This window comes from Leptonychotes weddellii, chromosome 15 (assembly GCF_054177405.1).
Source record: "Leptonychotes weddellii isolate Sample4059 chromosome 15, ASM5417740v2, whole genome shotgun sequence".
Classification (NCBI taxonomy): domain Eukaryota; kingdom Metazoa; phylum Chordata; class Mammalia; order Carnivora; family Phocidae; genus Leptonychotes; species Leptonychotes weddellii.
In genome coordinates this window covers 15,259,548-15,280,952 of record NC_138383.1, presented here as the reverse complement: position 1 = coordinate 15,280,952, position 21,405 = coordinate 15,259,548, and the positions used below count along the sequence as shown (strand labels likewise).

The following is a 21,405-nucleotide window of genomic DNA, read 5'->3' as shown; positions in this document are numbered from 1 at the left end:
CCCATCTAATGAAATGTCATGGCAAAAGGAGCCCATTTCTGGTCATTCCAGTGGCTTCGCCAACTCCGGCCTCCCTCGCGGCTCCAGGGCTGCTCCCAGCAAGCTGAGACTTTGGGGCCACGGTTCATCCCTCCCCAGTCACCTGCCACATCCTCTCCATGCCTGCACTGGGAGGAATGTGGAGCTCAGACTCCTTAGTTCTGCTTTTGGCATTTACCTTCTCTCCACCACTTCTGAGACCTCCCCAGAAGGACCCCCTCATTTCCCCTCTTCTCCCTGGGCTGACTCAACGCTGCCTCTCACATCTTTGTGCCATTACTCCCCCTCCTTTGGAGTAGAGGCACAGACCAAGGCCCTCAGATTGGCCCCTTATCTTATCCCTTCGTGGTAAGCCTCCTCTTCCCCACCTTCAGATACCTTCTCCTTGCTCATATCTCCCCTGTGTTGACAACAGTCCCTTACATCAGTCTAGAACATGGCAGTTCACTAAAGTGCTCTCTCTCACGTGCATGTTTTCAGTGACCCCCACAGTCACCCTGTGAGACACGTGTCCTCATGGCCCTGTTACAAATGAAGAATCCGTGGTACAGAGAGGGCAAGTGACGGGCCCAGTATAGAGCAGCTAGTGGTCCCACTGAGCCTCGAACCCAGGGCTTTTAACTCACACCAGGTGTCTTTTCCACCCAAATCCATGGAGAGAGCTGAGCCAAGAACAAGGGTCCTTCAGGAAGGTGTGGAGCTGATGCCTGCCCCTCAGAAGCCGAGAGTCCAGGCGTTCATTCAACTGACAAGGCTGGACTTGATGCATGTCACAAAGGAGTTGGGGTGGGGGCGCCTGGGTGGCTCAGTAGTTAAGCTGCTGTGTTCGGCTCAGGTAATGATCCCGGGGTCCTGGGATTGAGCCCTGTGTTGGGCCCTGTGTCAAGCTCCATGCTCAGTGGGGAGTCTGCTTCTCCCTCTCCCTCTCCCCCTCCCTCCATTCATGCTCTCTCTCTCTCACTCTCTCTCTCTCAAACAAATAAATAAAATCTTAAAAAAAAAAAAAAAAAGCAGGGCGCCTGGGTGGCTCAGTTGGTTGAGCGACTGCTTTCGGCTCAGGTCATGATCCTGGAGTCCCTGGATCGAGTCCCGCATCGGGCTCCCTGCTTGGCAGGGAGCCTGCTTCTCCCTCTGACCGTCCCCCCTCTCATGTGCTCTCTCTCTCTCTCATTCTCTCTGTCTCAAATAAATAAATAAAATCTTAAAAGAAAAAAGCAAAGGAGTTGTGGTTGAGCAGCCTCTTGGTGCACCTGTGGGGGTAGACACAAAGATAGCCTCTCCAGATCTGGAGACCCCGCTTCACAGGAGAGCCCAGGGGGCGGAGGGGTGAGGAAAGTGAAGCAAGGGATCCTCCAGGCTCACCTCTGGGCCTAGGATGGAGGGGGCAGGATGGAGGGTGCCTCCCCAGACCCTGCTGTGAGGGTGAGGCCTGGCAGTGTTCTCAAAGTGCCTTGAGAAAGGGATACCTGAGTGCCATCCATCAGTCCCAGGAATGGCTAATGGAGGAGCAGGTGCTTCTCAGAACCCATAATGCTCTTTGGCAAGTAGCCCAGGGTGCCTCTGAGAGGCTTCCCAGCTCCCAAGGCGTTGCTGAGGCAAGAGCCTGATGGAGGAGGCCCATTCATCAGCTATGGCTCTGTCTCTGTCTTCCTGTCCAAGACCCCGCTCAGCCCTGCCCACATTCAGTTCCCATGCACACTCTAGGCGACTTCCCATTCCTTAGCTGAGCTTTCCAGCAAATCACCACACACCAGACTCTGTCCCCAGCTCTGCCACTACTTCTAGGTCCTCTGGAGGTCCCCCAGCCTCTCTGTGTCTCGGTTTCCCCAACTGCAAAATGGAGCTGAGATGATGTGCATTAGGGCTTTGGAGTGGAGCTTCATGATTCCTTGATGGAGGTCTCCACCCAGTGTCAAACCCACCCAGTGAAGGCTAAGATTGCAGACTCAGCCACACGCATCCCCCGCCCCACCCTGGGCAACTGAGCCTCAGTGCAAAAATGGAGATAAGAGGGGTGCCTGGGTGGCTCAATTGGTTAAGCGTCTGACTCTTGATTTCAGCTCTGGTCATGATCTCAGGATCCTGGGATCGAGCCCCATGTTGGGCTCCGCACTTGAGATTCTCCCTCTGCCCCTCCCCCTGCTTGCTCTCTCTCTTCCTCTCAAATAAATAAATAAATCTTTTTAAAAATGGAGATAAAATAATATTTCCTACTTCACATAGGTTGTTATGAGGATGAAATGAGATAAAATGTGTAAAGAGTGCCTGGCTCTAGATATATCTATTCTTATAAGGGGAAGATTATGGATGGCTAAAAAAGGTGGGGGGAGGCCCTAAAAGCTCCCCTCCCCCCGGCACTTGTTAAGTGTAATCTTGTGTTGGTTTGTGGACCCTATGCTGCCTGTTAGAGCTGGAAGACAGAGCAGCAGCACTACAAATTATATCCACTAAAGATCAACCAAAAATAAGATAAAGCTTATTAATATACCATATTATTAAGTGAATAAAATAGGCTACAGAATATGGTCTTATTTAGAGAAAATTCTATGCGTGCCCAGGAGAGATATCATGTTATTTTGCTTTGCTCCTTCACATTTTTGTATTTGACTTTTAAATAATGACTATGAATCACTTTTTAAAAGAGATTTATTTATTTTGGAGAAAGAGAGAGTTTGTGCATGTGCGGGGCGGGGAGGGGGCAGAGGGAGAGGGAGAGAATCTTCAAGCAGACTCCTCGCTGAGTGCAGAGCCCATCTCGGGGCTCAATCCCAGGACCCTGGGATCATGACCTGAGCCAAAATCAAGAGTCAGATGCTCAACTGACTAAGCCACCCAGGCGCCCCTATGAATCACTTTTATAAAACAATACATTTTCTCTCTCTGTTTCTCTCTCTCTTAAGAATTAAGAGTGGTTTGCCCAAGAAAAGCAATTTTTTGCTCTTGTTTTCTTGGCTTTGATATCAGAAGAGACTCCTCTTTATCCATTTGGTGCTCTGAGTTCAGGGGTTTCATCTCAGGTAGAATTAAAGTGGTGGCCAGGGACATTGGTGGTTCCTGAATAGGACAGAGGCTCAGCAACCTGTCTCTACCACCCATCAAGATGTCACACAGCAGCGCCGTTCCCATTGAAACCTGACTGATGGAAAACATATCAGAAAGGGGGTTGGAGGGAAAGCGACCACAGTTCTGAACACAAAGCCCACCCAAGCCTGATCTGTCACCCTGCCAGATGTTACAGAACTATTTCTCTATGCCAGTGACTACAAAGGAGGAGAGAAACCTTTAGTGAAAAAAAAAAAATTAAAACAGAAATCTGAGGCTTAGAACTAGAATTGTCCTCTCAGACACAATCTGAATTTTCTTACGATGGTGGACATTAGCCAGCTGACATCAGCCATGACACATTGTGTGTACACAACAGCACCACCTCCCCCCAAAAAGCGCCCTCCATTCATGCTTTCATACAACCGTTGATTGTTCTCTTTGGATGGAGGCCCAGGATTATTCCATTTTCTTCTCACCAACATAAGTCTTCCCTCTCTGTGGGCTCCTTTATCTTCTCTCCTCTTAATTTGGCAGTTATGCTTAAAATCTGGGTATTTGTCATTATTGTTCAGATTTGGTTCTAGAACATTCTGTGGTACACTCTGATATGATGTGGCCATGATCTCACACGTTAGAGCTCCTCTGAGGTTTGCCATGCCACGAGCCTTCCCTCATGCACGTCTTCCTGAGGACGTCCCTGTGCCTGTCTCCGTGCTGGGTACCACCTGTGGGGGGCAGGGGAGAAGGGGGGCAGCACAGACAGAGAGGCAGCTCCTCAGACACTCACAGTTGGGACCAGCTGTTAGTGAAGGGTGCCTGAAGCATCGAAGTTGCCAGGAGTCAGCCTCAAGGGGGTGTTGATTTAAACCCTTGAGGCTCTTTCTCTTCCTCTGCGTACAGTTGGCTCCCAGCTTCCCGAGTAGAGGGACTTCCTAATGGCCTGGGGCCCCGACTCCGCCTCAGCCCAGGAGACCTATATTCGTGCCCTTTCACTAATCTCTGTATCTTAAAGTAAAACAGTTGGACCGTAAGCATTAAAGAATAGAGTGTAAATATGACGAGGACATTTTCGAGGTAAAAAGCTTTAGTTCAGCTGAGCAAGGTGAACTAAAGTGGGCATCTCCATCACTGCTTGATTCGATCACGATTATCAGTGTGCTTAACATTTTAGGTCAGATTCTGGTGCCAGGCTGCCTGGGCTTTGAACCCCGACTCCATGACGTGCCTACTGTGAGACCTGAGGCAACTTATTCAACCTTCCCGTGCCTCAGTTTCTCCTCTGTAGAAGGAGGCGTAATAATGGAGTCAGGTGTATGAGTTAAATGGGAGTCAATACCTGGAGGCACTTGAAACATGGCTCCTGTCATTAGGAGGAATTCTGTTTTCCACCCGAGTGCACTGACACATTCCGGATGGTGCAAAAAAGGGACCAGAGCAAAGGAAAAATGGGATGCAGAAGCCAAAAATAACTTTGGGGAACAAAGTTCATTGTAAGGTTATTTTTGGATTCTAGATTTATCTCTACTGGATCTTCAGCTTTCTGAGAGAGGTCCATTTAGGGTGTTTGTTTTTTTAATAACAGCTTTATTAAGATACGTCCTGTACTATAAATTCACCCTTTAAAGGGTGCAATTCAGTGTTTTCGGCAGATTGGCAAAGCTGGGCATCGGCACTACTCTCTATTTGCAGTGTGGGATTTTTCAGCGGAGGGGTTCCGAGGGCGAACGTCCTCTTTCTGGACGGAGCCACGGGACGGCGATTCGGCTTTGCGCTGAGTCACGGCGGGCACCCCCGGGCCTGCGGTCGCTGCTGGGGCAGAAGCCCGCCGCCGCCGGCTGCGCGTCTGCTGCCCCCTAGCGAGGCTGCCCCTCGGCCCGGACCAGCCCCGCCTTCGAGGTGGGTTCGCGGAGGGACGTGCGGTTCAGACACGCGAAACTCCGTCCGTGGGGCTCCGAGCGCGGTGCGCCCAGGGCGCCGGCTGCCCTCGGCTCTCCCTCCAGCCCAGACAGCCCGTCATGTCGACCAGTGCTGGACGGGAGAAAAGAGCTGTGCTTTTTGAACAGTCTGTTGGGACGTAGTAGCCTAGAGATAGGTCTGAACATCAAAAGATCCGAGTTCAGACCCTGCTCTGCCCCTTCCTAGCTGTGCGACCCTCAACAGGTTATGGAACCTCTCCGAGCCTGTTTCCTCATCCAGAAAGCAGGGACAATGATTCCTCTCATGAGGTTGTTGTATTACAGAGAGACTCTCTCACTCTCTCTCTCTGAAGTCCCTGTGACTGGCTATAGACAGGGCTCACATAAGCAGATGCTATTAATATTCCAAAGCTGCCAAAAGGGTTGGCAGTGTTGCCCTGGCTTACTTACCCAAGGAGCTTTCTAGAACCTGAATTACTCATTACCAAACTGCAATGCTGTGGGTAAGACAATTAGGAAGAACAGGAAACAGGCAGTAGGTGCGGGAAGGCCATTTGATCTTCATCTACACCAGGTAAAGACCACCCTAGGTCAGAATAAACCTACAGACCCCCTGGAGAACCGTGCAGGAGGAAAGGCCTGGATGGGGAGCACACAGAGGCAACCAAACTGCCAGGAATCTGTGTCCCAGAGGACAGCAGGGCCAAGGGAGCCCTATCTGAATCTGAGTCAGGTTCCAGACTGCCTCCATGGTCCTCGGCAAGTCATTTAGCCTTTGGGGGCCTTTACCTGTCTGGGATTTGTGTCCTGCCAACCTCACGGGTTTGTAGTGAACCTAGATGTTCTGTCATGGGGAAGGGTCAAGGAAAATGGTAAATGCGCTCCAAATAGTGAGCAGAGTCCCCTGGTGACCTTCCAGAAGTCACTTCTCAGCTGGACTAGGTGCCTGGGATTCCCTCATCCACCTCTGGACACTTCCGAGGGCAGCCTGGGATGATCAGAAAACAGAGGTGCCTCTTCAGGTAAGCTCCACAGAAGACGTGATCTCTGCCAGGCAGAAAATTGGCTCCTTGCAGCCTCGGAAGTTCTCATTCTTTGCGAGCAGAAAGGAGCTGGGGCATGGCCTCACTTACACAACACCTACACATCCCTGTGCCCCATGGGGGCCCAGCCTTGGCAAAGTGAAGAGGAAGTTGAAGGTTGTCTGGGGCCCCCTGCCGGTCTCCTTCTTCCGTCATCCCCCCTTCCCGCCCACACCTTTCTTCTCCCTCCACCCCAGTTTCACCATTTTCAGGTAAAAGTCACAATAAAAAATTCTATTTTACCTTGTTTCCAAACTTGTCATTTATTAAAAGACCATGAGTGTCCATCAAAGGGTAAATGGATAAATAAAATGCGGTGTGTCCATACAGTGGAATCTTACTAAGAAATGAAGCCCTGAGTCCTGACAGCATTATGCTAAGTGAGAGAAACCAGTCACAAAAAAGGCCACATAGTCAATGATTTCAGTTACCTGAAATACATAATCCATGGAGACAGAAAGTAGACGGGTGGCCGGCAGGGAGTAGGGGTAGGGGGGATGAGGAGAAACCGTTTCATGGGCACAGGGTTTCTTTTTGGGGTGATGAAAATGTTTTGGAGCTAGTTAGAGGTGGTAGTTGCCCACATTGTGAATGTACTAAATGCCACTGAATTGTTGGCTTTAAAATGGTTAATCTTCCATTGTGTGACTTTTTCCTCAATAATAATAATAATAATAATAATAATAATAAAAGACTGGGTAGCAGCAGTCATGATTTGATTCAGGGATTCATCCCTCCCTGTGCCTTCACCCCCTTGCCTTTCCCTTATCCTGTCTTCACCTGTATATCTTCTTTGTCTGTCTGTGCCTCTCACCCTGTGGACACTTGACCCCTTCTCTGCCCCACTCTGACTCTGTCCATCAGCAAGGTGGCGTGGGGCTGGGAATGTGACCTCTCACAGGACAAGGCGCCTTCCCTCGCAGGCCAAAGCTGGCTCAGCTCCAGAATGACAGGAACAGACCCCAGGACGCTCTGGCTCTTGTTTTCTCTAGTTAGGAACTTTCCCCAAGGGTGCCTAAAAAATGACCCTTTTTAGTTTACAGATTTAACTCAACTTTTATGCCTCTCCTAAAATTTCTTGCTTACCTCCTACCCCCCACTGCCTTTAAGTCACTGCCTGGGAAAATAGGAGGTAGGAAATGAGAGAGAGAGAGGAGAAATTGGTTGATTTAGAAGAATAAGAAAGCAGAGGGTAGCCTTCGGAAAACAACTCCCTATGTGTTTATTTTCCCGTCTGTGCGTCCCTCTTAGATTACAGGGATCCGTGGGGTGGTGACCGAGTCTAGTCTGGGCTGTGTACCCACCTCAGGGCTGTGCTTATTTTTGTGTTTTCCAGTCTGCTGTCTTTGGCTGAGAGTCTTAGGGCTGGGATGTGTGGCTGTACCATTTGTCGGAAGAAGAGAACTTTAATCGGGGAGCCCCCCCTTTTCAGGGCATAAGTGGAGGGTGGGCTTTGGGACTTCATGACTTAACCATGAGCAGAATGTGGCGAACCATATAGTGCATGCGGGGCCCCAGCGTCTCACACCTCCCGGGCTCCTTTGGAAGAAATGCTTTCTCGAAAACCGGTGATTTTAAAATAGGAGCAACCAACCACTGGATTGAGGGCAAACTGACCTCAGGAGTAGAGAAAAGAGGAGAATGCCCCCTCCCACCCCTGCATTCTTCTGCAAAACTCTCCTGAACTCTGCCAACTTCTTTTCACAAGTTCATTGAGTGAGAGATTTTCTGCTAAGGGATCACATCTGTCTGATAGAGAGAGGCCTAGAAAATATTTCCTGTGTTTATTCCCCGGAGACCTCAAGGGGAACCTGTCACTTCTGGGCCAGTCTCGGCATTGGAACTGCAGCCTGATCACTCCACTGCAGAAACCCAGATCCCTTCATAAATCATCAGCACGATGAGGGTGAGGGTCCCACTCACAAAGTCAGCACAGAAGATGGCAAGACATCAAGAGTGACCTCCCCACCAGGGAAGTGCAGGCCTACGTTCCCCACCTCCACCCAGAGAGATTTGGGAACCAGAATGAATGGGAAGACACACTATGCTCCTCCAATAGGAACACTAAATATTCTGAAGAGAGCAATTTTTATCATCTTGGCACATGACACAATTCCAGCCAAAATCCCAATGGAATTTTGAGAATTTGAGAAAAAATATTCTAAAGGACATCTGCAAGAGAAAACATGCAAGAAGGTCAAACAGTTTTTTGGATTTTTTTAAGATTTTATTTATTTATCTGAGAGAGTGCACAAGCAGGGGGAGCAGCAGAGGGAGAGGGAGAAGCAGGCTCCCCACTGAGCAGGGAGTCCGATGCGGGACTCTGTCCCAGGACCCTGGGATCATGACCTGAGCCGAAGGCAGACGCTTAACCAACTGAGCCACCCAGGCGCCCCAGAAGGTCAAACAGTTTTGAAAAAGAAAATGAGAGTGTCCATGGCCACCTAAAGAATAAGACTTGAGATCCAAAGTTTCACTCGGGGGTGTGGGTGGGGGGCAACTTTAACACCAATACAGGCAGATAAGTGGGGCAGAGTAGCTGGTTCATTTGCTTGGGCAAGAGGACAGATTCTATGACTAGGGCTGGGCCGTTGGTTTAACTATTATATTTGGGAGGAAATGTTTAGATTCTCACCTCATGTCATACACCTAAATAAATTCCAGATGAATTAATAAGTCAAATGTAAAGAATTAGATCAATGAAAACGTAGCAGAAGCTATTGATGAGGGGCGCCTGGGTGGCTCAGTTGGTTAAGCATCTGCCTTCGGCTCAGGTCATGATCCCAGGGTCCTGGGATTGAGTCCCACATCAGGCTCCCTGTTCAGCGGGAAGCCTGCTTCTGCTTCTCCCTCTGCCATTCCCCCTCGTGTGTTCTCTCTCTCTCAAATGAGTAAATAAAATCTTTAAAAAGTAAAAAAGTAAAAGTCTTAAAAAAAAAAAGAAAAAATCGATGATCTTTGTGTGCTGTAGCAATAGAATAAATCACAAAGGAAAATAGATGTGACTATATAACTATTAAAGCTTGCTGGCCAGGGGCGATGGGCGGCTCAGTCAGTTCAGCAGCTGACTCTTGGTTTCGACTCAGGTCATGATCTCAGGGTCCTGGGATCGAGCCCCGAGTCAGGCTCTACACTCAGTGAGAAGTCGGCTTGAGGATTCTCTCTCCCTCTCCTTTTGCCCTTTTCCCCTCAAATAAATAAATAAATCTTAAAAAAAAAAAAAAAAGCCTTGCTGGTAAGAAGCCATCAGGAACCAAAATAAAGGTGACTGACTGGAGAAACTATCTGCCACAAATGTGATAAAGGGTTGATGTTATTGATGTATGAAGAGCCCACTCAAGTCATAACAATGAGCACTGAGATCTGAACAGAGGTGCAAAGGATATAAACGGGCATTTTATAAAAGAGGAAACCAGTAAATGAGATTTTTACTTGTACACCTCCATCTACCATGTTCCAGGAGGGGAAACTTGGTCATTCATTGAAAGGAATTGATCAAATCTAAAGGACAAAACCACAGAGCTCATTAAACTTAGCATTCACTGAATCTTGAGCTGCAGCTTGCACGGGGTAACCTGATTTGGCTAGCCTGGCTCATCTGGTTCAGGTGTAGTGTCTCCAGCCAGCTTGGGAGGCCTTGAGCTTCTGGGGTGATCCCACCACTCCAGGGTGGGGCATCTGATGACTCAGCCAGATGAAGTGACTCATGGACCAGTCTCGGGGACAAACCATTGGGTGGTGATCAGGGACGCCCTGAGAGGCTCCACCAGCGAGGAAGATGCTACTTCCTAGAGCTGGGTGGGGAGCAATAGTTTTCTCAGATAACTGGTCCCTCTTAGAAGAGGGGTTCTGATGTTTTGGGACTTTCTAAGGGCAACAGACCATTAGCATATCTAAGGTTAGAGAATATCACCACCAAGTCCTAAGCCTTGAAGGATGAATGGGCACTCTGATCTGCCCAAAATAAAATCCTGCTCATCGTTGGGGAGATGTCAAAGATTTGAAGAACCTCAATCTTCGATGCCTTTGCCAAGAGCTCCCTGAGGCACAGGGTCCTCGGTCAGAATGAAAAGAGGCCCCTTCTCTATAGGCGGTAAATACCTAAGTGGGGCCAGGCTACCCAGACAGCAGAGGTCCTGCTGAGCTCATTCTTTTTTTTTTTTTAAGATTTTATTTTTAAGTAATGTTTACATCCGATTAGAATAAAAGAAAGAACATAAATGAAGGCAATTAAAGAAGGGGAAATGGCAGCACACATTTTAAAAATGAAAATAAAGACTAAATTTAGATTAAAATTATGATAAATTATAAAAGTTACAATTATAAGAAGGAAAGATTAAAAGAAAACAAGCACAATGTAAAAAGTCAGAAAGATAGAAGGATAACATAGGCAAATATATTTGAAAGGGACTTCAAAAGGTTAGAAATAATAAAATGATCCTCTGGGCTACTTTTACTAAGTCTAAAATTATCTGTAAGTCTGTAAGTCTAAAATTATCTGTATGTCTGTAAGTCTAAAATTATCTCAAGTTAAAATATTAATTAAATTAAAAACTGACATGAATCTGGGGCAAAAAGTAACAAAACACTATAAAGATATAAATAACAAAACACTATAAAGATATAAATAAATACATGTAAAATAAGTCAACTTGTGTTTATTATATATATTTACTTACATATACTTACATTTACATGTGTGTATTTATTATGTATACTTATGTAACTATGTAATAAATCAATTGAATACATGTAAAATAAATCAAGACAGAGCTGAGATTTTTAAAGGGTTAGAAATAAAAGCCACTGCTTCATTTTCCTTACCTGCTGATGTCTTCCCTCTCCTGTTTGGTCTTACGCTTTCCATTAAAAAATTTTTAAAATCAAGCTACTAGTCAGCAGCATTTATATTTTAATGAAGTGGAAGGAGTGCTGGGCTTAACAAGTCAGGCCCGCTGGACCTGCCCACCTGGTGGTTTTGAGTAGGACTGGATGTGATACAGGTGAATTAAAAGTGCCCATACAGGGGGGCGCCTGGGTGGTTCAGGTCATGATCCCAGGGTCCTGGGATCGAGCCCCGCATTGAGCTCCCTGCTTGGCAGGAAGCCTGGGAAGCCTGCTTCTCCCTCTCCCACTCCCCCTGCTTGTGTTCCCTCTCTCGCTGTGTCTCTCTCTGTCAAATGAATAAAATCTTAAAAAAAAAAAATGTGCCCATACAGGTAAACAGGGCACATGGGATGAGGTTGGGCATCCCATGGGGAGGGGATGGGGAGGCGGAGAGTTGTCTTCTACGACCCCCTGGGGAGGTGGCACTTCTCTCCCTTCCCCGACCCCACCCCCCAAGCGTGTAGGTCCCTCCGCTCAGCATGCCCCACTCATCCTCCCCATCTCCCTTCCCCAGGTGGGCCTTGACCCAGGATGGCTGAGCCCCGCCAGGAGTTCACCATGATGGAAGATCATGCTGGGGCGTACGGGATGGGGGAGAGGAAAGATCTCCCCTCTCAGGGGGGCTACACCCTACTGCAAGACCACGAAGGGGACGTGGACCATGGCCTGAAAGGTGAGTGCATGGCCATGCACGCACACACAGCACGCTCAGGCGCTTGCTCCGGGAAGGGCTGGCCGGAGGGGTGCGCATTTTAAAAGGAATTTTAAATACTTCTGTTGGATTGTCAACAGAGTGAAGCCTCTTAATTTGAAAGGGCCAAGAGAACTCAAAATGTGAGGCTCTTTGAGAATACCTTTCCAAAGGAGAGTTTGACATGTGTGAACAGCAGCATGACAAGGACTGCAGGGGGTTTGTCAGTCTGATGAATACAGGGTGCTCACTTGAGTCTTCAGCCACATCGATTAATCTTTAAACCAGCCGCATGCATTAGCATGCAGAATCCTCAGCTTTGGATGTTATTTGTGTGTCCTCCTTACGAGCCTGTCTGGGCCCTGTTTCAGCAAGAGTCGGTCAGCTCTGGGATTCCTGCTGTACCTACACTAACAAACTGCATCCTCGAAACCTCTAAATAGTCTATAATACAGTCTTTGGGCCAAATTGTCTTGGCCTCCTCCTCTCCCCTACCAAACACATGTGTTTCATTTCACTGACCACGGAGTCTGGGGAGGCCCCTGGAGAACACTATGCCCTTTCTCCTGCTTCAGACGCCGTCCTCTGCGTCCTTGCCTGCAGCTCCAAGCGGCCCTAGTGTAAGGATTCCGTCCCTGCCCTCCAGACCAATTTCTAAAGAGACAAAATAGCAAACAGCCTGCTCTTGTTCTCTGTTAATGCTAAAAATAATAAAAACACTTTGCAGCCTGGGGTATGGAGTAGTGGCCGGAAGTGGCAGAGGGTTCATCTGTCCGGGAAGTTTCCCTACAGGAGGTGGGGTCACCAGCAGGTCCCCTGGGTTGGGGAAGCGTGAGGAGCAATAATCCCTACTTGCAGGACTTCTCGGGGGCCTGGTTCCAAAGGTGACTTCTGTCTCTCTGTTTAAGCAGAGAATGTAGGATTCAGAGGAACCCGGGGATCAGACAAGTGGGCTCCCGGCTGGAGGAGGTGAAGGAAGAGTGGGTACGCTATCCTGGGGAGCTCAGAGGCTGCACTGTGGCCTTCTCAGGGCCTCCCAGCCCCAGGTGCTGGGGGAGGGGAGTGGGGGGAAATATCCATGCCAGCCAAGTGTCCCAGGGAGCCAGACCTGCCCTCCTAATGTCAAGCTCCAAATGGGGGCAAAAAAATGTGCGTTCTGACCTCTCTCCAACCATAGCCCGGCTCCAGCCAGAGCTGCTAAGGTGCGGCTCCCAGGGAGGGCAGTGAAGAAATCTGCTTTCTCCTTTCAGTCCTGCTCGCTCCCTTACTCCCTTTTTCCCCCACTGTCTCCTCCTCTCCCACGTTCTCCTTTTCCTCCTTCCCTCTTTCTCTTCCCACCTTGTTTTTCTTTCTCCTGCTCTCTCCCTCCCACCCCCTCCCTCTACAGCCCCTTCCCCTTTTCTGTCTCCACCCTGACCCCAGGAGTGTAGAATGAGAGGGGTGGTGGCCCCCAGGACTCGATTCCAAAGGTTAGTGGCACCCCAGCTTTCTCCCCACAGCCCTCACTGGCTGAGGCAGCTTGGGATGGGAGCCAGAGTTTGCCTCGTTCCCTGACTCCCTGACCCCCTGACTGGGGCCCTAAGAGCTCCTTCCTCTGAGGACCTGAGCCCACACATCCCCGCGCAAGTCTGTTCTATGTCATGATGGCCATCGCTGCTTCCAAACTCAAGTGTCCCGATTTGGGTAATGAAGTCTGTGGCCACCCTGCTTATAAGGGAACTTCCTTAAAATGGTAATTCAGGCATTTTTGTAGAACTCTAGGATTGCAAACGCCTTCGCCATCAATGTCTCAGGCAGTGTTCACAGTAAGTGCTAAGGGCAGGTGTCACTTTCCCTGGTTGACAGATGACAAGGGGAATTCCCTCTCTGAGTCACAGGCTGCTAGGTGGTGCTGCCCTATCAGAAGGGCTGCTCAGCTCCTTGTCATCCGTTTTGTCCCTTGTCCCTCAGCCAGGTGCCCTGGGAACCCCTCGTGGGTGGAATCCAACTTAGAATCACCATGTACTGAATTCTGCCCCGTGTGAATTGTGCCATTGATGCTCTATTTAGAGTAGGCTGGTTTAAAAATTAAATTTAAAATATATACAATGTTGCAAAGAATGTCCTATAACAATGTAGGATGTTAATAATTGGGGAAGCTGGATGTGGGGTATATTCTCTGGAGTATCTTTGCAATTTTTCTGTAAATCTAAAACTGCTCTCAAATAAAAATTTCATTAAAAAAAAGTCTAGGAGAAAAGGTGGTTTTTACCATTCCTACTTTTTGGAGGAGAAATAAAATTCAATTTGTAAGGTTAGAACAAGCTTACCAAGTTCTTTTGTGTTTCACAATTGTCTCACGTATGCTTCCTAAAACCACACAATTCTTCATAAAACATGATCAGGAGATTTATGCTAAAACATATATATATATAAATATGATATAGGTATCATATATATATGCAAAATTTAAGTTGCTAACTTTTTGTCACTGTTATGAAAGGAAAACATTTGTATATAGTTTGTTTACCCAAAGCATATACTTCCTAAGAAAGCAAGTGATACTTAAGAGATTCCATAGTTCTCATCAAATTTATTCTTGCTTCTAAGGATTTAAAATGAGTTATTTTTATACGGGGAGTGAGCAGTATGACTTGGCAAGAAGGTGTCACTTTACTAGCAACGTTTTAGATAAGTGACTGACTATCTTGAATAATGACAAGAAACCACGTATAAAATACTAGAACGAAGAGTATTTACATGGAGGCTCCCAGTTGGACAAGGATTCGATACAGCCAAGAGCTGCCAGGTGGGAGAGGGGACAGGGGGTTAACTGATAGAATAATGCACCCTAAGGAATTAAAAGGTGTTAGTGGGATAACTTCTTAGACCTTCCAGATAAGACATTCAGAAGAGGCTTCTTCCTCCTTCTTTCCCTCCCTCCAAGAAATTTAACAAGGCTAATGGAAATGGTGAGGATGGCAGGCTCGGGACCAAGCAGGGGAGGGGCTATTCCGGGACAAGCGTGCTTGGGGCACCTCGTGCCTTATGCTTCTGTATTCGGACAGTCAAGGCTGATTAGTAATGGCAAGACCCAGCAGACAGTCTGCAGATGCTTCCTCACCATTTGTCCAAAGCCTTCTTAAGGCAGTTGGCAGGTTTTTGCAAGCCCCGGGCTCAGGCTGCTGTGTGTGTGCTGAAAACTGGTTTAGAATGAGCCCTTCTTCTGGCCAGATGGTCGCCCCCAGGGCCGGGTACCCAGTGCCAGCATTTTAGCAATGGTGTCTGATCTCCCAGTGCAGTTGAACACCACTTGCCTTTTCTCATTTTGGGGTTCTTCTTCGTGCACAAACCCACCCCCACCCCCAGACCCTGCCCTGAAAATGTCTCCAAGGCTGCCCCCACCCTGGGTGGAGTGGCTTTCCTGGAGCCCACCAGAGCCTCCTTGGCTCCGGATTCTGAAAGGACAGTTGTCTTGTGGACAACCGTTGCATACATTTCAGGCGTTACAGAACTGGTGTGACTCCAGTTCTGTCGGTCAGTACTTGGAGATCTTTCTATGCAAGGAGCTGAGTCAAATCCAGACACACAGCCAGAAGTCCAGTTACAAGTCACGGTGTCTGCCCTGAGCTCATTCCTTTTCAGAGGAAGGAGTTGGATCTGAGTGTTTTTCCAGGCGTCTACTTGTCATCGACGAGTGGTAGTGATCTCCCATGAACCTCTCCGTCAGGAAAGACACAGCAGCGGGTTTATTTACAGCTTGGCTTTGTAGTATCAGCCTCCCTTTTGTCAATATAAGAGCCCTTGCCTCCTTTGAAACCACCAGCTGATTAAAAAGCAATTTCTCTTCTCACCCAGGAACGAGCATCTTTGCCTAATGACCCTGGTGTGGTGATGCAGTTGTGTTGGGGTGGGGGTGGGATCGGTCCCCTTGGTGAATTTATCATGTGGCCATGTCCCATCCATCTGGGTTCCACAGCTGGGGGATTTTCAGGCTTGAAAGACGCTGCTCCCCATTTCCTCCTGAAGCCAAAAGGAGGGGTGGGGAGAGGCCGCCGTTCTGAGGGGCTCATTGTGTATGTTCCAGAATCTCCCCTGCAGACCCCCGCTGATGATGGATCTGAGGAACCGGGCTCTGAAACCTCTGATGCTAAGAGCACGCCGACCGCCGAAGGTGGGCCCTCCTGTCATTGCTTCATTCAGACAGCCGCTCCACGCCTCCAGCCTGCGCTTAGCCATGCTTTCAGCCCTGCGTGCCCCCCTTCCTGGCTGCGGTGGCTGCTGCCTCTCCCTCTGGCTGAGAGACATGCTTGTTCGGGGCTTTGCAGGACGGGCTCGGGCCCCGGAATGTGACGGGACCCAAGCCCTGCTTTGATGCCTTGCTCGCCGGGGCCAGGTTTGGGCACCTTCGTCGTGTGTGGGCTTTGAGGCGGCCGCATTTGCAGAGGCCAGGATCTGTGGCAAAGCGGGGCCTGAGCATGGCTCCACAAAGCCCCTGCTCCATGTTGATCATCCTCCCCATACTCCTTCAGAAGCCCCCACCCACCTTGCTCTTCTCTCAGGAGCCACCAGGCCCCAGAGCAGCCTTTGGGCTGAGGAAGGGGCCGACTCAGTGCACATCTCCAAGCTCACATGTTGGGACTGCTCTGGTTTAGTATCCTTCATTTCCTGGGCTCTAGGCTTGGTCCAGGCCTCTGGACCTTGGCCAGGGTGTTCATTCCAGCACATCTCCTAACCTGTCCTCTCTAGACGTTTGGTGTCTAGGTTATTATAAAGCTCCTCATGTATTTCCTGAAGAGCTCCTTGGTCCCGATTTCGACTACCTGCTCTTCCCATCTATGTCTGTTGAGACTGCATTGGATTTCAGATCATGGAAAACCCAACTAGCTGGGGCATAGATATGAAGAGGTTTCTGTGTCTCACATAATAAGACGTCTGGAGGGCAGCAAGTCCCCAGGGTCATCAGCGCTCTTCTGTCTTTATCTGCTGCCATCCTGAATAGTTGGATTGTTGCTTCATGGTGACAAGATGGCTGTGGCACTTCCAAGCATCACATCTGCTTTCAGAGCAAGAAGAAATTAGCAAAGCAAAGTGGCCAAAAGGGCCCTGAAACCAAATGTGTTTCCTTTTTATTAGGAAAGCAAGAGTTTTCCGACAAGCCCCAGCTAGCTGACTCCCACTTACGTCTCACTGGCCAGAGCTGAGTCTCATGGCTGCCCTGGCTGCAAGCGGGAGGCTGGAACATGGAACATTTTGCTTTCCGACTTACTAGTCAGAGAAATCAAGGGAGAGGGGCATTGAGGATGGCTTTTGAGTAACCAGTCTGTGGTATCTGCCCTTCCACCTTTCCATCCATCCCCCAGGAGGCTTCTCAGCACTTCTCCTGGCCCTGCCCATGACTTTGGAGGCTGTCACAGGATGAGAACCTGGCCCAGCATCTCCCCAAGTGTCCACTTTTGAATGAATTCACAAAGCGACTGTCAAGTGCCTGCCAGTTGCTTGGCATAAGGGTGCGTCTGTGGGGAAGAAAATGGGCGTGGCCCTTCCCCCGTGGTGTTCAGCCTAGTGAGGAGAATACCCAGGCCTAGTGCTCTTTGCTCTTCTTAGAGCTGGTAATGCAAGACCTTTCCCGCTGATCTTGTTAGGACAGTTTTGCAAGTTGCTACCGCCCTGCGAAGATCCTCAGAGCCTAACGCCAGACTTCATGGCAGCCTCCCAAATCAAGGTTTTCAGTGCTCCCATCAACATTATTCTGGAAGAATCTTCCAGCCAAGTCTTGCTGCACTCTGGATCCTGTACATGTGTGAGCCCCAAGAGCTTCCACTCCCACCCCATGAGGAAGGGGGCCCTGCTGGGGGTGGGCTTTGCCGGCTGCTCAGCCTGCTCCCGAGACGACCATAATTAAAATGGGTTCCATTTGACTAAACTGACTCAGGCTCTTGGAAAGCTTTCAAAGCTGACAACTCCTTATGTCTGCCTGGAACAGCCTGGGAGTGTGCCAGGGCAGTGCTCAGGGAGGACTGCTGATTTGGAAGGGTTAACCCTGATGAGAGGCTGACAGCCATTCCTGGTGGTGGGTTTTTACCTCTGGCCTCTGCTCTGAAGGTGGACCATCTGTAGGCCTGTTGTCAAGCACCCAACTCTGGACAGGACCAGCCTGTTCGTTGCCCCCCAGGGGAGTCTGTGCTTCCAACCATCAGTCATGGGCTCAGGGGACAGGGGGCTTGGAGTTGGGAGAGCACTTGCTCCCATTTCACAGATGAGGAAACTGAGGCCCAGAGAACAAAGGTCTTGCTCAAAGCCTCACAGAGATGATCTGATTTTCAACATTTCTTCTTTAAAACCATCTGGGCCCACACCCAGCAGTCTCTTTTGCTGCAATGTTGACATGGGGGCTGTCCCCAGCAGATGGCCTGGGCGTCTCATGAGCCAATGCCACCAAGCAGGATATGAATGTGCTTCCTGCGGAGACATCAGGCAAGAGCACGGCTCTGGGCCCTGCTTTGTGGTATTGCTTTTTGCATGCCGCTGAGTCCCCTCCTGCCTCCCCGCCCCTGCCTGCTCCCACACTAGAAGTAAGGTGAGGGGCTTGGCCTGGCTCATTCTAGCCCCCCTAAGGCGACTCTCGGTTTTCAGACGTGACAGCGCCCTTAGTGGATGAGGGAGCCCCTGGCGAGCAGGCAGCCGCTCAGCCCCACACGGAGATCCCAGAAGGAGCCACAGGTGAGGGTCACTCCCATGGCGGGGTGGAAGAGACCCTTGCCGGGTGCCCGGCTGCCCTACGTGGAGGAGTGGGTGTGAATAGGGGTGATGCTCTCCCCAAGCGAGGCAGCCATGTGGGTGGATGCTGGGTTCTGGGAATCTTTGGTCGTTCTGAGTTTGGTGCCTTGATGCCCTGTTGCTTCTGTGGCTGCCTGCCAGCCTCTCGGAGGACAGAGGACCTTCTGGAATCCTTCCAGCTTCTCTTCTCCCGTCTCAGCTAGCATGTCAGCTCAGAGCTCTCTGCCGGGTCCTCTGAGGCAGGCCAGTGGCAGATTCTGCCTTCTTCACCCCCAAGCTCAGTCCCCTCTCCTGCTGGGACTCTGCCCAGTGACAGAGTCACCTCCTAGTGGGGTACCCTGGCATGTGGCAGGTCCAGATGACTAACCCACACCTTTGGAGGATCTTAATGGGACAACCCCTAAGGAGTTCAGCAATGTGATCTAGCATCCATTTCTAGGACCGTTGCTTCAAACATGTTTGCATAGAACAGGCATGACCAGATTGCCCTGTCAACACAGATGATGGGAGTAGCTCAGTCAGGGCACCGACCAGAAATAGTGGTGACCTCAGGGCCACCAGGGGCTCTCAGAGCTGCCCATGCCCTTAGGAAGTGGTGAGCTCAGCCCAGAGAGCTTGCTTTCATCCCTTTCTCGTCCTCCTCTTTGGGCTTACATAAAGATTCAGCTGTTGGCGTGGTGATTTGGAGGGTGCTCAACAAGACAGGCAGAAGAGTTCTGGACAAGATTTCACCAGCAATGGAGAGTGGGGGAAACATCCCCAGACAGGAGTCTTCATTCCTTCCTAAAGATGGTGCTCACGGCAGCCATTTGGGAAACTGCAGCCTTTTTCCAGGGCTCCATTTGTGGAGAACACCCACGCAGAAGTCCAGCAGCAACCCCCCCACCGACTCATCAAAGTAGTTTCTGCTTTGTGAGTTGGTCTTTTGAAATGGAGAGAGGCGGGGCCTCATCCTGACAGTGAAGGTCGTTTGAAGGCTGTGGAATGACTCATGGGATGAGATCTTGGATAACCCAATTTTTGTCTCCCCCGTCCCAATACAGCTTACTCAGTGGGGGAGCCCTTCCCCTCCCAGGGGGAAAACTGTACCTGTTCTTGACTTCGTCATCACTTCTAAGTAACCAAAAGTACTGTAGTCTCTTCAGTCACAAAACGCAGTCTTCGAGTGCTGGGTAGCATGTCCAGTTCCTTGCAGTAGCCCAAGCTCATTCGAGGTTACAGCCCTCCCCTCTGGAGCTGGGGAGGCAGGGGAGACCGGAGGCAGGGAAATTCGTCCTGGATTGGCACTACTGTGAGACAGCTTCACAATGCTCTGCCGTGTCTAAAGTTGACTCTTTCTCTCGTGGGCACCTGTTGGGAGCTCTTCAAGCCCCTCGATCCCAGTTATCCCCCCGCAGGTCCCTCCCTCTGCACTGGCTTCCAGCAGACACTTCACTCTCCTCGGCCCCTTGAAATCTGAAGATGCCCCTCTAGGCTTACTTGCGCTGAGGCTGGCTGGCTTCTGTTGGTGGCCTACCGGCCGTGGTCCAAGACGTCTCCACATGACTGTTGCCCTGGGCCCGTATCGGGTCTGTGGGGACACATGGGCATTCTTTGCCCAAGCAAACTTGGGGTGTGTAGACTGACCACATGGGTTGCTGCCACACGCCTTCACTCTGCCCCCAAAGCAGGGCCAGCCCATCTCTCCTGGTTTTCCCGGGTGGGATTCTGACAGCGGTCTCGGCCACGTCGCTATCCACAGGGGACACACACCGAGTGTCTCCGAGTGGTGCCTTGAAACCCTTCCAATGGGACTGAGATGAGAGGTGGCCACGTAGCTGTCCTCCACACTCCAAGCCCCCCTCTCCACCCTCCACATCCTCAATGAGGTAGGGAGGTTTCAGAATTGGGGGACTTTTTTCCAGCTATCGTCTTGGACAATGTGTACCTTAGTTTAGTTCTTGCTTTGGCGTGTCACAGTTGCTGTATCTTGGTGCACTGATGAAACTTCTCCTTTGAGGTCCACTTGGGGGTGCAGTATGGCCACCCCACTGCAGGAATCCCTGCCTTGCTGGGGTGGGAGCCCCTGCTTCTGGGGGCTTCAGGGATAGAGAGAGGCCATGTAGTAACCTGATGGCCCGCCCACAGTCATACACCTGCCCTGCCCCCTTTGGCTTCTCTGAGCACCCCCCCTTGCTGGGAACTGGGGAGGAGGCATCGGAGTTATCAGCAGCCTTCGATTTCTGACACGTGCCAGGGCCAGGATATTCAACCCTGCACTGGCCTGTGAGTGCGGTGACTTCCCAGCACTCTAGCAATGGTGACATCCCCACGTGTCCCCTCCTGTTCTCGGTCTCCAGGACTCTGTGCCACTCAGCTGGACTTGCTGTCACTCCAAGCCTTTCTACCACAGCCTCGTCAGAAACTCAGACCAAATCTGTGCTTGGAGCTGCGTCTCTTGGACAGTTGGCTGTTGTCAAATGACACGGACCTATCACCATTGGACCTCGCGGGTGACATAGTGTCAGCTGGTGGGGGCCCAGAGGGTGGTCATGTTTATGATCCGGCCAATGGGGAGCCCGCTGCCAGCCCCCTCTTACCCTCACTGCAGCTGTTCTGGGACAGCGCACAGGCTAGGTGTTTATAAGGCCACTGTGCAGCTGTCCAGCGACCCCGAGAATCTCTTTTCCCTCATCCACGCTCTCCATGGGGGGCCCGTGCTGGTCACTCGGCATTTCTGTTGTAGGTGTAAAATCTCAAACATCGCAGGACTGGGAGAAAAGACTGGTGGCCCAGCCAGCAACTTGTAGGCATTTCTTCAGGGTGGTGGCTTCTCTGTCACTGTCCATCGGGGCAGGATGGTTCTTCTGGGGTCATGAGGCAAGCGTGCATCAACGAGTGGCCAACTTGCTTTATAGACTCTTTCTTCTGGACAGCTGTATCCATTGTCCGGAGCAATGTCCTGGTTCTTCATGGTGCAGAAATTGGCATTGCAGTAAAGCTTACT

At 50.2% G+C, this 21,405-nt stretch overlaps 1 protein-coding gene across 13 annotated transcripts in view; it reads left to right on the top strand.

Annotated features, from left to right (window-relative positions):
* MAPT (microtubule associated protein tau) overlaps positions 1 to 21,405 on the top strand; it is a 95,178-nt gene that overhangs the window by 38,434 nt on the left and 35,339 nt on the right. For 6 of the 13 annotated variants that reach the window (XM_081804777.1, XM_081804781.1, XM_081804780.1 and 3 more), the window contains exons 2-3: positions 11,484 to 11,642; positions 15,727 to 15,813. In XM_081804777.1, the coding sequence (XP_081660903.1) occupies positions 11,501 to 11,642; positions 15,727 to 15,813 (229 nt within the window). In that variant the 5' untranslated portion in view covers positions 11,484 to 11,500. Of the gene's footprint in view, positions 1 to 11,483; positions 11,643 to 15,726; positions 15,814 to 18,275; positions 18,363 to 21,405 lie in introns of all 13 variants that reach the window. The other 7 variants (XM_081804779.1, XM_081804782.1, XM_081804783.1 and 4 more) reach the window with 2 other exon arrangements.